At 39.4% G+C, this 18732-nt stretch overlaps 2 protein-coding genes across 2 annotated transcripts; both read right to left on the reverse strand.

The window, feature by feature from the left end:
- Positions 1–2012: 2012 nt before the first annotated feature.
- LOC114569206 (phenylethanolamine N-methyltransferase-like) lies at positions 2013–3595 on the reverse strand. The gene is made up of 3 exons (XM_028599003.1): positions 3424–3595; positions 2539–2749; positions 2013–2445 (listed from the first exon to the last, which is right to left on the reverse strand). The coding sequence occupies exons 1-3, from the start codon at positions 3593–3595 to the stop codon at positions 2013–2015; spliced, it is 816 nt and encodes a 271-aa protein (XP_028454804.1).
- Positions 3596–13303: 9708 nt separating this feature from the next.
- On the reverse strand, positions 13304–15229 carry LOC114569205 (phenylethanolamine N-methyltransferase). The gene is made up of 4 exons (XM_028599002.1): positions 15168–15229; positions 14775–14971; positions 13844–14054; positions 13304–13742 (listed from the first exon to the last, which is right to left on the reverse strand). The coding sequence occupies exons 2-4, from the start codon at positions 14944–14946 to the stop codon at positions 13304–13306; spliced, it is 822 nt and encodes a 273-aa protein (XP_028454803.1). The 5' UTR covers positions 14947–14971; positions 15168–15229.
- Between the last annotated feature and the right edge of the window lie 3503 nt (positions 15230–18732).

Genomic DNA, 18732 nt, shown 5'->3' on the forward strand with positions numbered 1-18732 from the left:
CCTATAAACTGGTTTTCCTTCATTCCACCACTGACTGAAGTTAACTCCCCTTTAGACTTTAATTTGGACTTGAGTTGTTTTTCCAGTGAAGACCCAAAGCACACAAGGAAACATGTTTTAAAATGTTATCGTCTGACATATTATGGAAGATAAATCTATAGTTCTAAAAAACTGTTTTGCCCAAAATGTCTGTCTTTCAACAATCACACTTTCACCAACAATTCAACCGTTTCTCCAACCATAACAATCAAAGACATCCCCTCAACCAATCACAGCTCCACTTACTGAACTTTCAGCCATGAACTTCATCAGTATAAAGCTCTCTTCTGTCCTCAGCAGGTCTGTGTTGAAAAAGAGCTTCAACTTCATCTTCCAACAGACAAAGTGAAGTGACACCGTTTCTTGTGCGTGTGTGTGTGTGTTCACTTCATTATGAAAGTACGCATTCTGACTGGTTGGACCACTAGCGGAGCCAGAAAAACTAATGTGGGTGTTTATCAGAAAAACTGGGTGTGTCACATTTGATGACATTCCAACCCCACATATACCGGTAGATGCTCTGTATGCTGGCAAGTGGTTTGATGCTGTTTGGTGTCTAAATATTTGCTCCTCATTTGCATAAAGTTGTATCCAGGCTGCTTTATGCAAATGAGGAGCAAGGGGCTCGGCTCACCACCTCTCAATAACATATGAAAATCTTTTAAACTGACCGTGATCTGAGATTCAGCAGCTGTAGACTATTTCTCACATAAAATGCACAGTTTTTACGGTTTCATATTATGAACAGACTTTTTTTGTAACACGGCGATTAGCAAGCATGATCTGTTTGTGAGGGATGATCGATGGGGACTGAAAGAAGACCTATTTTTTTTTTTTTAAACAAAATATATGGTGAGTGTAAAGGTTCATTATTGACCTTGTATATGAATGCTTTTTTTCGTTTTGGTTGCTAATCGAACTATTATAATGGGTTGTTGTTGGTATTTGTGTGATTGTATGTCTGTAAAATGAATCTGTAGGAAAGTAAAATGCTTCAGTCTTATTTCTTTTCTAAGAAAAGAAAGACAAAAGGCTTTATTTGGCATTTTAGTTAACACATGGAGTCAACATGTGATTTGGACGTGTGACAAATGTGTTTGGATATTGCAAAGGACAGCAGACATTTAGCAGCAGACATTTATGATCATTGTTCTTGTCCATTTGTAAGCAGCCTCGGATGTTTACAGACTACAGTATATATGTGTTCTTTACCACGACTATTAGCAACAAGTATTAGCAAAATCAGAGAACATTTACACATTTTTGGCTTGATATTTGAGGAGCAACTCAAGATGGCAGAGTAATGACACCTGGTGTTCAGTACTTCTAATTACACAATCATATTCTCAGATGCATATGTAAATTTGATCATTTAAAATAAAGCAATTTTTAGCTGCATAAATTTATACTGATTCCACTAATCTCTGCCCCCATCTTTTATAATATCAACAATAAGTTTGGAGCAATATAATGCTGTTATGCAATATAAGTCTGAGATAAGAAAACATGAAATACAAATTGTTTTAGCATCTTTATTCAAATTATCAGAAATTACAAAACAACACGCAACTCATCATCAAAAAATGGAAGTGTTAGATTCCTGATGCTAGTTGCTGTGGTTGAACTGCAGGGGGCAATGTGTAATTACATTTCTAACAGAAAGAAAGAGGAAACATCTCCTTATTCACCCTCAGAAAAGACATTCACTGGACCAAGGAAATAAAGAGAAATATTTCATTTATTTTTTTTTATTTAAGAGTCAGTTTGAAAACAATTAAAATGAAAGACCAGAATCAAAGTAACCTCTCAAAAAAACAAATGTGTTTGAGTATTATTATTAGCATCACCAACAGCCCATTTTCTCATTGTCTAATGTGCTAAACTTTGCATATACTTCTAAAATACAATATTTTCATCTGGATACTTACTCAATTGCATCTTTAATAGCCTTTGTCTATCCTGTTTTCTCACACTTACTCCTTTATTGCCTTTACAAAAAATATCCCAGACGCGTCATGATGGCTAACCTTCATGTACTCAGGCAATGTGTAAACCTCCAGCCTAATCAGGGTGTAGCCGCTCTCCTTCAAACTAGCACAGACCTTGGCCTCATTCACTGGGACCGTAGGGATCTTTACCCCAGGACTAAAGTAACTCATTCCCAGAGTTCCAATGAGCAGGAGGTGGCCACCGGGCCGCAGGAGCCTCCCAATGTGGCCCAGGGCCCTGGTGAAGGCTGCCAGGTCAGGGCTGGCACTCTCCAGACAGTAGCAGGACACGAGACAGTCGGCCCCTGCTGCAGGAAGGACGTCAAGGGCCAGAGGCTGAGGGCGGTGCACGTCAACGTGGACAATGTCCATGATGACCTGACGTAGCTTGGCAGCCTTCTCTGTCCATGCTGAGGGCCTGTTAGAGACAATGAATTACCAAATTAGAGAAAAACAGCTATTGTAAATGCACACAGCATTGATCTGCATATCTCAAGGGATCTGGTCTTACTGTCGTCCCTCCAGCTTGCAGACGTGCTGCAGGTATGGTGTCCAGTCCATGCTGCAGCCTCCCTTGTCCTGGAGCCAGCTCCTCAGCTCCTTCCTGTTGACCTCCAGGAAATCTGTGAGGAGCACCTTGTTGAAAACCTCACAGCCACTCATCACCTGGTACAAGGTGGGACCAGAACCTATGTCCACCAGCAGCTCACCACTCACATCGCCTGGAAAGGTAAGAGAGAGGAGAAGTAAGACTCTGAGAAAGAGCTAATTGAGAGTTCTTTACCAAAGTGCCTTGATTAATATGTAGCTTCTATTCAGATATCTCAACAGAGTTATTGTATGATCGTAGCTTCTCAATATTAATAAAATAAAAATCATTTAGGGAAGATTGCTTGGAATATAAAGAAAGATTGCAAAGAGGAAGAGAAAGCATAGGCAAATGTTTTATCTGAAAACTTCAAAAGGTATCTGGTATTAGCATCTTTGTCTTTTATTATCTTTGTTATTTATCCGTTATAACTACGGACAGTGTCACATACTGTATTCTGGAATCCCTTGTTGCACCAATTTGTTGAGATCATATCAAATTTCTAAACACTTTTTGTTGGCACCAAAATTCAAAATAAATACATTCATTATTCACTGACTTTTTTCAGAAAAAAAAAAGTGAGAATAACAGAGAGGAAAGACAGTGTTAGTCTCCAAAAACGCCCAACATCTGAAATATTTGCCTCTGACAAAAATCAAATTAGTAGTGTTGAATTAAACATACACATATATTATTATGTGTATGTTTGACCTATGTGACCTTTAAAAAATGAATTTAAAAGGTTTTTATTGAGCATAAACTGTTTTTGGAATGAGGTTTACATGACCCATCACCCCGTCTCCTTACCTTCAGTGAAAGCTCTATGCAGGCATGCCAGTACCCACGGCAAAAGGTTGTCTTTTCTTTCCAAATCAGCCAGTGGTGGAGTGTAGGTATTCTGCAGATACGCTGCAGGATCAACTCCCTGCCAGATGGCTGCCATGGCCGCCACTCCATTCTCTGCTCCCTTTTCTTCCATCCTCCTGTTGTCTTTGTGACTCTACCTAACACCTGTGTAATGGTCAGCCTTGTGTGCAGACTGTAGTTACAGTATTGCCTGAGGCCTTTTGGACAGTTAGGTTAGGTTTTAGTTTGTGATCTCCCTGCAGGGGAAAAATCCTCTAAAATATTCTGTTTGAGCTTCAACTTTACTCTGCAAACAAAAGTGCATTGGGAGTTACACCTGGAATTACCTCCAGCCTGAAACTAACCAACAAAACGTTTGCTATCAAAATATGAAAAGGTGAAGTGAAAAACATGCAGCTGTTACTTGCATGTATTCTGAATAAAACCAAAGGATGCAGCCAATGGCCAAGTGTGACTTTGCTCAAGATGCAAAGGCATTATACTGTCAGCTATTCCATCAATCAATAGATAATCTCTCTACAGGGTTAAGGTTAGAGCAGTGATGCCAAGTACTCTAATCAGAGCACTTATTTCAGTAACGAGTAATCTAACGCGTTACTATTTCCAAACCAGATTAAAGTTACTTATCCAAGTCACTGTGCGTTACTATTTGTCATTTTCCTTAGTAAAAATATATATTTTTGCTTTCTTCTTGCGTCTCGGGGAGTGAAGTCACGTATGCGACAAGTCACGTTTTCAGCATGTGGACAGTTCACGTGTACCACGCAGCGACACAAACGTAAACAAAAACGGAGGGAGGAGAGAGATGCACGTTTTCTAGCTGGAAATACAGTCACTATATAGAGTTTGTGTCAGCTAAAGACGGCAATATTAAGGTTGGTTGTACACTCTGTGCTGGTGGCGACTGCGTCAAATTTGAAGAAACATTTGGAGTTGCAGCACTGCAGTCAAACTACAGAACAAGTCCCAGCAGGTGGACCGAAACAGAGAGGAGGTCCCCCACCACCCAAACAACTAAAGCTGGACTTTGGTGCAAAACCAGTAAGTGGGGGAGAGTTGAAGAAGTTGGTCGGGCAGTATGTTGTAGCGGAAATGCTGCCCTTAAACACGGCTGACTGGCTCTCTTTCGTGCCATAATAAACCAGATCCTACTACTGGCAACGCTGCTGCCTCACAGTAAACCGGTTGTCATTTTTATGTTGAGGCTGTGGGGGTGTTGTCGGCAGCTGCTGCATGAAACTAATAAAGTAGCTCTTTTTCAAAGTAACTGTGGCAACACTGGGTAAGAGTTAACATCTACTAAACATGAGTTGAATTTGCACCGCAGAGCCGACACGCCTTGATGCTCATGACAAGAATAGCATGTATAGTTTATCTTGGTTACACTTTACTTGAAGGTATCTACATAACATGAACGTGTCTTAAACATTATAAACAAGTCATAAACGTTCATGACATAACGCTTCTTTTGTTAAGTGTCATTCGGTTTTTGTCATGACAATTATGGTTAGGTTAAGGTTCATGTGTCATGACTGTGTCATGACAGTGTCATGTCACTCTTGTGTAGATATTTAGATAGTAGATGTAGATAGCCCCCCCCCTAGCTCCCACGTAGTTCGCACCCTGCTCTGTTAACACCGAGACAGGTTGATTTTAGAAACAATCCACGAACTGCTACTTTGACCATGGAGACAGGGCCGGAGTGGGACACATTTTCAGCCTTAGACCGGGCCAGTTTACTTCACAACTGACTATATTAAAATAATCTAGTTGAAACCTTAGCATATATACGTCTATAATAGCGTGGTGTTGTCTACAGCCTTGTATTTCAGTGTATTTTTGTAAGATATCCTTATTTCCAATTTAGTGCAAACACAGTAAGTGTTGCTTCACAATGTTAAACAGTTAAGATCTTTACAACAACACAATGATGTTCAACTATTTCAAAATGTATTTACTGCACAAATAAGTCTTCACAGACATCCAAACCCTAAAATTAAATAAAAACACAAAATAAAAACACAAGAAGAATAAAATAACATTCTTGAGTGCTTGTGCTTGAGCACCTGACCCTTTTGCCCTCAAGGCCACAGTGCGCTTTTTTTGTCTGTTTTTTTTCATATTTTTTCTTTGACAATGGCCCACAAGTGGTCCGTTTAAGAAGAATATTTAACAATAATAATTAGCTAGATAAAACAACCTAAACCTTCAAATCACATGATGACCAGGGTTATTGTGTGATGCATGTCCCCTTCCTGCCAGGCGCGCCACTTGGACACAAGTGAGTCCATTGGCGGTCGAGTTTAGATTCTTTTCCCGAGCTTGAACCGGACCCGACCCGACTACCTTAGGCTACCAAAGAATACCATAATTCCTCCATTCAATTAGGCCTAAGCAACGCACCCCAAGCTTCCATCCTTAACCGTTTTGCCAGCAGCGTGTTAGCATTTGAACAAAGTGCTGTGTGTCCACAGTGTGTGCGGACTGTAGTTACAGTATTGCCTGAGGCCTTTTGGACACTTAGGTTAGGTTTTAGTTTGTGATCTCCCTGCAGGGGAAACATCCTCTAAAATGTTCTGTTTGAGCTTCAACTTTACTCTGCAAACAAAAGTGTATTGGGAGTTGCACCTGGAATTGCATCCAGCCTGAAAATGAACAACAAGAACTTTGCTATTAAAATGTGAAAAGGTGAAGTGAAAAACATGCAGCTGTTAAGCTGCAGACACAGAGACCTGACGGCCAGCCGTCGGCAGAAAAGGCAGTTGGACTGATCAGTCTCCCCGAGTTGGTCAAAAAAGTGCCTCAGAACACACCGTAGAGACAAGACGTAATATGTCTCCATAACAGCAGCTAATCTAACAGTGTATGATTGTTGCCCAAAAAATTAAAAATGGCTGATTGGACAAACACATCACGTGGGTCTGTCTCTACCAATCAGATGGGTAATTTATTAAGTAACTAAACTTACATATAAATGCAGTGGAGAAGAAGTAGAAAGTGGGATGAAAAAAAAAGTACAAGTACTCAAGTAAAACTTTAAAGGTCCAATATGTAATACATATATTGTATTTAAACAAGAAATGTCCACAATATTTCAACAGATATTAACGAAACATGCTAAGTTGAAATACTATATGTTCTGACAACAATGCCAAAGCCAGTATTCTCCATATTTAAATATAAAAGTCCATATTTTGGCCTATGAGTTGCCTATTTTGACACCTGGGTTGCCAGACATGAAACGCAAACACGCAAAAACAAGGTGCTGGCTGCTTGGTAGCAGCAACAAAACAAACTCGATTAACAGATATTAGATTCATTCTACCCAATCTTAAAACTCGGCATCTTTCTAAAGTTGCATAAACAGAGAAGAGGTAAAACACAGCTAAATATTAGAAAAATTAATGTAAGAGGTGGAGGCAGCTTAGAGCCCAAAAGGACGCCGAGTTGGCTCATTTCCTCCTAAATAAACTAAATTAATATTATATAGCAGCTCACAGAAAGAGCAAAGGTTTGGTCCTCTGACGATCCGTGTCCACCTGCAGGAGGAATCAACGAGCCACGTCCTCACTGGCCATTCAATAGGAGACACCAACATTTATTTAGATCCTGTTTGAATTGAGCCATGAATTACACATATGATGTTTGTCACTTTAAAAGATAACTTAGCAAGTCAAGAAACCCTCAGTTTGTTGTGAAACTGTTAAATTATCAGACTGTGAAAATACGTCATTAGAAAGACTCCACACTTCAAAGTGTCATGGCTGACGTCTCTCTGAAGCTACGACGCCTGTGTGTTTGGTAGCAGGATGTAACGTTACTCACACGAGCAAAGGATTTCTTTGTCTGGGTATCAGGCAGCAAAGGTGGAACAAGACCCAGACTCAACGGGAACGTTTGAAAAGGTAAGAAACAAACATTTATTCTCTCATCTTAGTTAGAATGTTTTCATGAGTTTGTATTATTCTTAGAATAACATTCAACACAGAATGACAACAGATATTCTAGTGCACCCCCCACATCATATGCAATAACAAAATAAAATACTCTTTCACTTCTTACTCACTTGTTCTCACTTGGGGGGCATCATCACCCTCGGCTTCATCAACAAGGGAGGAGGTGGAACCTCCCATGATGCAGCTGGCTCAGGAGGAAGCACCCTGAAGGAGGAGGAGGCAGACGGAGTGTCAGCATCTACTGGAGGAATCAACTATTCTAAAAAGTGATTCACTTGTTTAAATCACTTCTTTCACTGCATAGTGGATGGACCTGGGAGAATGTGCTGAAAATAATGCAACATTATGTTATTCCAGTATGGTTATGGTATCACATTTATTAGTCATGTCAGTGGAATATAAAATCAGGTTTTACTCTCTAAGTTTCGAGACAGTAGTTTTGGTTTTGCTTCAGCCAAACACACTAAATGTTTCAGAGTTTCCCCAAAGATAGAAACCAGAATTTAAGTCTTTCATTTTCTATGGAGGTTTATAAAAAAGATGTGTGGTCTCCTCCTTTCTCCCGTGAAGTTTCTGAATGGTAATTTTCTCTTTTGTTTAGAAGAACAACTTCCAGAATATAGATGGTAGTGTGGGACAGACATCACAGACATTGATTAATAAGAGATGGAGGAAAGGAAATTATCAGTATCATGTGTTATGCCGTCTTTTTATCATGTTTTTTTATCGTCTTTTTACCTTATTGCCTGCTAATTTCATTTTGTTTATTGAATTGTATTTTTTTCTGTCCTTTAAAGCTGCCCCATCTTCTGTTTAACTATTACAATGGTCTGTACATAATGTGTGTTGACGTGTATATGCTTTTGTTTATTCTGTCAAAGCACTTTGTAAACTATTGTTTTTAAAAGGTGCTATACAAATCAAGTTATTATTGTTTAAATAAATCTCAAATATTCTCAGATTCCAGTGAAACCGGTGAAATATTACAGTATGCTGTAAAACAGAACACTATATGCAATGGGCCGAGCTGGGCGCATACAAAGCCCATTCATATCAGAAAATCGGACAGCAATCAGCAGGTCTTTATTGCTTCAATGTAGATATATATAATCAGTGGTTTTGTCACCAGCAACAACATGTTGCTCAGATTTGTTCCAGTAAGTTATGCACCGTAATAACGTTTACAAAAATGAGAAAGTGGAGTGTGTTCATCAGTGCAACTGCATGTGGATAGAAACTGTTCCTTAGCCTACTGGTGCGGGCATAGAGTGCTCTGTAGCGCCTTCCAGATGCCAGGAGGATGAAGAGTGTCCAGGATGGGTTGGGTCCTTATAAATGCTTAGGGCCTTCTTTCTACAGCGAGTTCTGTGAATTTCCTCCAGTGTTGGGAGCTGTGCTCTGATGATTTTCTGTGCCATAGTGATGATGCGTTGTAGGGCCTTCCTGTTGTCCGTAGTGCAGCCAGGATACCAAGTAGTCAGTCCCTCCAGAAAAACGCAATTATGTGATCGCATAATTCAATGCATAATCAGCCAAAGTCCGTTTATTTATGCGGGGGCCGCATTTTTTCAAATACACCGCACTTTCGCCGCATAAATTGCCAATTTCCGCACCAAATATGCGGGGCTTGCATGATTTCATAATCCCCGCATTTTCGTTGCAAAAAAGTCACATATATCTGAGCAGAAAGTTGAAAAATGTTGCGTTTACTTCACACAAGAGCAGCCATTTACCCCTGTTGCCATGGGAATGTTATGAAGTGACGTAATTACGCGATGTGAACTTCATTGAATAGCAGTGTGTTGGAGGTTGAATTTGACATGTACTTTGAGTCTCTTAAGTTGGTATCCAATAAGAAAGCTATCTTAATATCTCACATTATCTGAAATTTCTTTGTTTAAGTGCTCGTGCTGTCTATATTATTATGATTTTTGAATGTGTCTCTTTTGTATCTTTTATTTCCCTCTGTTTGGACTATTACTTTTATTTTTACTTTCATATTATATTATTTGTATATATTTTTGTATCTTATTTGTTTACGTATTGCGATGATAAACCATTTTTTTAAATAAAGTTAAAAAAAAAGCAGTGTGGTGGGAGAATCACTTTTCTTTCTCTTTTTCATCAAACCGCAGTTTTTGCAAGTTCCCGCAATTTTTGCAGGTTCCCGCAATTTCATCGCATAAAATTGCATAAATATCACACATATTACATCGCATTTTTTAAGAAAACGTGCTGCATAATCAAGGATTTTTGCCGGCAACAATCACAAAAAAACTACGCATTTTTCTGGAAGGACTGAGTAGTGATGCAGTATGTGATAATAGACTCAATGGTACATCTGTAGAAGTTGATTAGCAGCTGTTACGGGAGTTGGGCCTTCTTCAGGCACCTTAGGAAGTACATCCTCTAGTGCCCTTTCTTTGCCATAGCTTTGGTGTTGATAGACCATGTCAGGTCACCGCTGAGTTGTACTCCCAGGTACTTAAAGTTCTGGACCTTCTCCACCACCTCTCCGTTGATGCTGATGGGATGGTGACCATCTTTTCTGAGCCTCCTAAAATCTAGGATAATTTCTTTCATTTTCCTAGAGTTGAGAACCAGACTGTTATTTTGGCTCCATTCCACTAGGTTTTCCACCTCCCTCCTGTAGGCCTCCTCATCATTGTTGATTATACGTCCAATCAGGATGGTGTCATCTGCAAACTTAATTATGATGTTGGAGTCATCAGTGGGTTTACAGTCTTGTGTGAAGAGAGAGAACAGCAGTGGGCTCAGAACACACCCCTGTGGGCCCCAGTGGTTAGTGTTATGGAGGAGGAGAGGTGCTTACTTAGTTTCATGTATTTGTCTTATGTACTGTTTGCTTGGCCGGCCGGCGGGAGCACATCACATACCCACAATCTATTGCTCATCTATCACAAACAGTGACAAGAGCAATATACACACAACCTTATGCATCACATCATGATGGCAACCCCTGTGGCCTCAAAGAATAAGAGAATAAGACCTCATTGGCATGGAGAATAATGATACATCAGACCATATTCTCTGTGCTTGCCTGGAGAGACAGTCACCTGACAAGCAAGCTTTAAATGAGATGTTTTTAGTTATATGAATATGTTCTGTAATGCAGCATTGTATGACATAAACCTTTGAGTGGTCTGTAATGCAGCCTTGTATGACATTCACTGTGAGTGTCTGCTCTAAATGATAACACACACTTTGAACACGGGCCTTCCAGCCAGGTGTTGTCCATATGAACACCAAGGTGCTTATAGGAGCATACTTTGTGAACAAAATACTTGGCAACAATCTGCTTATCCTTTTAATTTCCTGAAAATGCTTCCTAAAACTACTGTAACCACCGTGATTGATATGAGGATCATATTCTGAATATAATAATTAATGTTAGACCTACCATAAAACAAAGTAATAATGCAGTGTGATGTTAAATCAAACTAAGTCCCACACATCAATATGTTCACGTTTTTTTTCCCTTTAGTCTTTGCTATTAACATTCATCAACCACAAAATTAGAAAAATGCATTTTTAAATAACGATGCATGGAAAATAAAATAAAAAAGGCTGCTCTTTGTAAATTAAAGTTTTCCACAACAGCAAATTAGTCAAACAAGCCATTATGCTGTATTTCTAAACACTCAATTGTAGCTTATTTATATAGTATGTATAAGGCAAATCAAAGTGCTTAGAATAAAACATAATTTTTTTCATTATTGGTATTTTTATTGTGTAAATTTAAACGTTATTACAATGCATAGCTTACTGGAACAAAGCTGAGCAACGTGTTGTTGTTGGTTACAAAAACACTGATTAAATATGTACATTGAAGCGATACTGGCGTTAAAGACCAGCTGATCGCTGTGCGATTCTCTGATATGAATGCCCGCATTGCATTGTGGGATATAGGTTTCGAATGCGCCCCGCTCAGATCACATCATATGTTTTACAGCATACTGTAATATTTCACCGGTAATAAGACCGAAATAATATTATTAAAATCAAGAAATGAATACCGTGATAACATCTAAACAAATGTTGATAGATGTAGTGTCATAGTTTTAAAAATATATAAATAAACAACAAAGCAATCCAGCTTCCCTGGCCCATATAGAACAAAATAATAACTTTAAAATAAATACATATCAACCATGATAAGATCTCGTGAATAAATGTTGATGAAACAGCGGTTATTGGGGTAAAAACAGTAAAACTGCCACAGATTTAGAGTTAAGGGGCCATGTTTTTTCTTTTGTTTATATCCAACAGTGAGGGTTTAACATGAATGTCTATCTGACGGACCCCCACTTTGAGAAACAACGCAAAAGGTACACCTCTTTCATGGGAACTTTAGCCCAGGGGTCCTAGACCATGCGTCAGACCTTTGACGAGTAGGGTCACTGTGTTAGTCTGTTTTAGGTCGTACTCACGTTTCATAAATGAGGGCCAGAGGCTATTGTATATGATACACAGATATGGTACACTATATTACATGATATACTACAGTGTGATAAGTATACATTACACAGTTATATTGCAGAGCCAATCCCAATTGGAATTTAACCAAGGAACTAGGGTTGCTTCCAAAGTTAGTACATAACTCTTTTCAGTTTGCTATCCTCAACTTTGTAGGTCAAGGAAATCAGAGTATGGCTTACAGACGTCACAAGCACAGCAGACCAGATTAAATCATATCAGACTAATCCAACTAGTCACAAACGTGATTTGGACGTGTGACAAATGTGTTAGCAGCAGACATTTACGATCTTTGTTCTTGTCCATTTGTAAGCAGCCTCGGATGTATATACATGCTGTATTATCAAATGCAGTGATTAGGGCTTTCCCCATCTTTTTTAATATCAACAATACGTTTGGATATTTCTTTTCTAAAAAAAGAAAGACAAAAGTCTTTATTTGGCATTTTAGTTAACACATGGAGTCAACATGTGATTTGGACGTGTGACAAATGTGTTTGGATATTGCAAAGAACAGCAGATTTAGAAGCAGACATTTATGATCTTTGTTCTTGTCCATTTGTAAGCAGCCTCGGATGTTTACAGACTATATATATATGTGTTCTTTACCACGACTATTAGCAACAAGTATTAGCGAAATCAGAAAACATTAACACATTTTTGGCTTGATATTTGAGGAGCAACTCAAGATGGCAGAGTAATGACACCTGGTGTTCAGTACTTCTAATTACACAATCATATTCTCAGATGCATATCTAAATTTGATCATTTAAAATAAAGCAATTTTTTAGCTGTATTATCAAATTGATAATGCTTCCACTAATCTCTGGCCCCATCTTTTTTAATATCAACAATAAGTTTGGATCAATATAATGCTGTTATGCAATATAAGTCTGACATAAGAAAACATGAAATACAAATTGTTTTAGCATCTTTATTCATATTATCAGAAATTACAAAGTAACACACAACTCATCATCAAAAAATGGAAGTGTTACATTCCTGATGCTGTAATTGCTGTATTTGAACTGCAGGGGGCAATGTGAAATTACATTTCTAACAGAAAGAAAAAGGAAACATCTCCTTATTCACCCTCAGAAAAGACATTCACTGGACCAAGGAAATTAAGAGAAATATTTAATTTACGTGTTTTTTTGTCTTGCATTTTTTTCCATTAAGAGTCAGTTTGAAAACAATTAAAATGATTGAAGACCAGAATCAAAGTAACCTCTCAAAAAAACAAATGTGTGTGAGTATTATTATTAGCATCACCAGTAGGCCATTTTCACATTGTCTAATGTGCTAAACTTTGCATATACTTCTAATATACAATATTTTCATCTGGATATCTATCCTGTTTTCTCACACTTACTCCTTTATTGCCTTTACAAAAAATATCCCAGACGCGTCATGATGGCTAACCTTCATGTACTCAGGCAATGTGTAAACCTCCAGCCTGATCAGGGTGTAGCCGCTCTCCTTCAAACTAGCACAGACCTGGGCCTCATTCACTGGGACCGTAGGGATCTTTACCCCAGGCGCCCCAAAATAGTAACTCATTCCCAGAGTTCCAACGAGCAGGAGGTGGCCACCGGGCCGCAGGAGCCTCCCAATGTGGCCCAGGGCCCTGGTGAAGGCAGCCAGGTCAGGGCTGGCACTCTCCAGACAGTAGCAGGACACGAGACAGTCGGCCCCTGCTGCAGGAAGGACGTCAAGGGCCAGAGGCTGAGGGCGGTGCACGTCAACGTGGACAATGTCCATGATGACCTGACGTAGCTTGGCAGCCTTCTCTGTCCATGCTGAGGGCCTGTTAGAGACAATGAATCACCAAATTAGAAAACAACAGCTATTGTAAAGGCACACAACATTTATCTGCATATCTCAAGTCTTATAGGGATCTGGTCTTACTGTCGTCCCTCCAGCTTGCAGACGTGCTGCAGGTATGGTGTCCAGTCCATGCTGCAGCTTCCCTCGTCCTGGAGCCAGCTCCTCAGCTCCTTCCTGTTGACCTCCAGGAAATCTGTGAGGAGCACCTTGTTGAAAACCTCACAGCCACTCATCACCTGGTACAAGGTGGGACCAGAACCTATGTCCACCAGCAGCTCACCACTCACATCGCCTGGAAAGGTAAGAGAGAGGAGAAGTAAGACTCTGAGAAAGAGTTCTTTATCAAAATGCCTTGATTAATATGCAGCTTCTATTCAGATATCTCAACAGAGTTATTGTATGATCATAGCTTCTCAATATTAATGAAATAAAAATGATTTTAGGGAAGAGTGCTTGGATTATAAAGAAAGATTGCAAAGAGGAAGCGAAAGCATAGGCAAATGTTTTATCTGAAAACTTCAAAAGGTATCTGGTACTAGCATCTTTGTCTTTTATTATCTTTGTTATTTATCCGTTATAACTACGGACAGTGTCACATACTGTATTCTGGAATCCCTTGTTGCACCAATTTGTTGAGATCATATCAAATTTCTAAACACACACATTTTTGTTGGCACCAAATTCAAAATAAATACATTCATTATTCACTGACTTTTTTCAGAAAAGAAAAAAGTGAGAATAACAGAGAAGAAAGACAGTGTTAGTCTCCAAAAACGCCCAACATCTGAAATATTTGCCTCTGACAGAAATCAAATTATTAGTGTTGAATTAAACATACACATATATTATTATGGGTAAGTTTGACCTATGTGTCCTATTTTAATAAACACCAGCAACATAAGAGATTATCATCATAATCAGACAATATTTTTAAATCAATTTAAAAGCTTTTTATTGAGCATAAACTGTTTTTGGAATGAGGTTTACATGACCCATCACCCCGTCTCCTTACCTTCAGTGAAAGCTCTATGCAGGCATGCCAGTACCCACGGCAAAAGGTTGTCCTTTCTTTCCAAATCAGCCAGTGGTGGAGTGTAGGTATTCTGCAGATACGCTGCAGGATCAACTCCCTGCCAGATGGCTGCCATGGCCGCCACTCCATTCTCTGCTCCCTTTTCTTCCATCCTCCTGTTGTCTTTGTGACTCTACCTAACACCAGTGTAATGGTCAGCCTTCAGATGTACCGTCAACCGCCTTTTATACCTGTGTATATCTGGGTGTGTCTGTGTCATTTTGTGTGTGTCTGTGCTTTGGGCTACTCTGAGTTTCATGGGCGGAGATAGCAATCCTGTTTTTGGGCCAGTGTTGTACTCCGATTGTATTTTATTCTGTTCATTTTCCCTACCCTGAGGCGCTGATACCATCAGATCAGGGGGGCTTCTTCCAGCACTAGACACACTAATGGACTCCTCACATGGCTGTCAGGTCTTTCATCCACCTCTCAGATCTCCACAATCATTCTAAAGGGCCTTTTACACACAAACAATAGACCAGTTTCAGTTAAAGTTACTCAGGCTACCAAAGAATACCATAATTCCTCCATTCAATTAGGCCTAAAAGATGCACCCCAAGCTTCCATCCTTAACCGTTTTGCCAGCAGTGTGTTAGCATTTAAACAAAGTGCTGTGTGTCCACAGTGTGTGCGGACTGTAATTACAGTATTGCCTGAGGCCTTTTGGACACTTAGGTTAGGTTTTAGTTTGTGATCTCCCTGCAGGGTAAAAAATCCTCTAAAATGTTCTGTTTGAGCTTCAACTTTACTCTGCAAACAAAAGTGTATTGGGAGTTACACCTGGAATTGCCTCCAACCTGAAAATAAACAACAAGAACTTTGCTATTAAAATGTGAAAAGGTGAAGTGAAAAACATGCAGCTGTTAAAGGATGCAGCCAATGGCCAAGTGTGACTTTGCCCAAGATGCAAAGGCGTTATAATGTCAGCTATTCCATCACTCAATAGATAATCTCTCTTAAGGGTTAAGGTAAGAGTTAACATCTACTAAACATGAGTTTAATTTGCACCCCAGTGCCACCACACCTTGATGATCATGACAAGAATAGCATGTATAGTTATCTTGGTTAAACTTTACTTGAATAAGAGTGACATGAGACTGTCATGAACGTGTCATAAACATTATAAACAAATCATAAACGTTCATGACATAATGCTTCTTTTGTTAATTGTCATTCGGTTTTTGTCATGACATGTTATGGTTAGGTTAGGGTTCATGTGTCATGACTGTGTCATGACAGTGTCATGTCACTCTTATGTAGATACCTTCAAGTAAAGTGTTACCATTATCTTTATTGAAGTGAATCAGTTTTAAATTACCGTCATGCATGAATTAATGATATTTTTAGCAATTTTACACATAATAATCCAAGATGATCACGTACACACAACTGAAATTGCACGTCAAAATGACACAGAGACCCCCCCAAAATTTCACAAATTCAAAAACAAGTTTTTAGGGGGGGCCTATGTCTTATTAACGGGAGCCAAGCTGCCCCTAGCTCCCACATAGTTTGCAAACCCTGCTCTGCTAACACGAGACATGTTGATTTTAGAAACAATCCACGAGCTGCTACTTTGACCATGGAGACAGGGCCGGCGTAGGATTCATTTTCAGCCTTAGACCGGGCCAGTTTACTTCACGACTGTCTATATTAAAATAATCTAGTTGAAACCTTAGCATATATACGTCTATAATAGCATGCTGTTCTCTACAGCCTTGTATTTCAGTGTATTGTTGTAAGATATCCTTATTTCCAATTTAGTGCAAACACAGTAGGTGTTGCTTCACAATGTTAAACAGTTAAGATCTTTACAACAACACAATGATGTTCAACTATTTCAAATTGTATTTACTGTGCAAATAAGTATTCACAGACATCCAAACCCTAAAATTAAATAAAAATACAAAATAAAAAACACATGACGAATAAAATAACATGTATTGCACTTTCTAATGACACCATCATCTACACTGCATGAAAAGTGGGATTTTCGTCAGTATTCGGCACTGTAGATTGTCGTGGAACTTCAGGTTTACGACTGCACACGGCAATTTACAGGCAACACCGAAAACTGCTGTAAATTGTCGGAAATTGATGTGGGCCTTGCTTGGCAGTTGTCCCCCAATGACCTCTAATTTTAAGGGAGGCTTTCACATGTAAATGAAAATTCTGTGAGCTATACAAATGCCAATCGTGGTAGCAGCAGGGGGAGTTTTACCCCAGGTGACATTTTTCTAAAAGGTATTAACTTAATTTGAAGAAATTCTCTTAAAATAGATCAGACTCAGTATAGCCTAATTGCATCCTGATATTGGCCTATAGTTGCTCATTAGTGTAGTGTCTAGATTGTTCTTTTTTAGGAGTGGCTTGATGACTGCAGTTTTCAGGGTCTGTGGGAAGATACCTGAGAGCAGAGACGTGTTTACAATCTGTAGGAGATCAGAAGCCAAACAGTTCGAAACATTTTTTAAAACACCCGTTGGTAGAATATCAAGGCAACAGGAGGAGGTTTTCAGATGTTGTATAATGTCCTCCAGGTTTTTAAGGTTGATCGTATGAAACTGTCATGTTGGAATTTGTTTTGCGTGCACACTGTGACAACATATCCTGTACTTGGATGGTGACCGGCCTCTGATGAGCTGTTACCACCACCATCTTCAACCAGAGAGGACATTATTTCTTCAGCTTCTTCTTGCGTTGTCGTGAGGTGTGCCTACATGGCTTGCAGCAGGTGAATTGGTCGTGCTATTAACGTCATAGCTACACAATTTCTTAGTAAAACCAAAATGAATTAAACTGCCTTGTTTTCTTTTTACCATGGCTATATGATGCTAACTGCAGAATGGATTTCAAGGACTTTGCGCACCGATTAATGGCCTCCAACGTTTATATATTTTCTACGAATCTTTGAGTTAACATGTACTAAATGTAGTGGTGTGTGCAGTGAGCTTTGCACCCTGTTGGTTCTTGAACGCACCTTAACTAGACCAAACCCCCTCATTAGCTGAGCTTATATAAAGCACCTGTATCATTATGGCTGCCTCTTGACTTTGTCTCTGCCTGTTGGTTGCCACATGGGATCAGCTCTGACTTTTAGCAGTCTGCTGCTTACCTGACTGTTGTCTGCTTGGGCCTGGAAGGGATTCCAAGCTCCCTGGCCTGGAATGGTGTGATGAATTCCCTCTTAGCCTACTGAGTACATTTGAGTGAAGGTATGTAACTTAAAGTAGCAAGTCTGGTATGATCACTACTTTAGTATGTTATCACCTGTTGACCACTGCTTTTAAACTTGTCATTAATATAATCTTCTGTCTGAATTGTAGGTGGTCAGCTGCTGTTTTGCCTTAGTTTAGTTGTTTTCAGATTTTAATCATTTAGTACTTTTGTTTTTGTTAGTGACCCCAGGATACTCTCCCTGTTTGGATTGTTTGTACTTTAGCTTAGCTGGTCTTCCTGCTTCTTACAGTACAGATGCTCTACTGCTTGCTCCTGCTTCTGCTTGCATATTTCTGCTGATAATCTTGCTTTTCCTCTGAGAGAAACTATGAGCAGTGGCTCTTGGATACTTATAAATCACTGGACTATAGATTTTTTGTAGACCTAGTAGGCTATTGTCAAATTTGAACATTTTTCTGCGTGAGCGTGGCCTACCAATAGCTCAAGCCTGTCCTAAAGTGACTGTAGCTAAAGCTAATTAGCAGCAAGATGCCACCCTTCTCCATAGAGGACTACTACAAACTCCTTCAGAAGATTGCAGTTCTGGAAACTAAAATGTACCGGTTAGAAGTAAACGTGGAAGTGAACGGATCATGTGGAAATGACACCACTTTACCACTGAACCAAAACAATGGACAAAAGCATGCTAACACACGGCTAACTAGCACCAGCAAGACCA

The sequence above is a fragment of the Perca flavescens genome, chromosome 15 (assembly GCF_004354835.1).
Source record: "Perca flavescens isolate YP-PL-M2 chromosome 15, PFLA_1.0, whole genome shotgun sequence".
Lineage (NCBI taxonomy): Eukaryota > Metazoa > Chordata > Actinopteri > Perciformes > Percidae > Perca > Perca flavescens.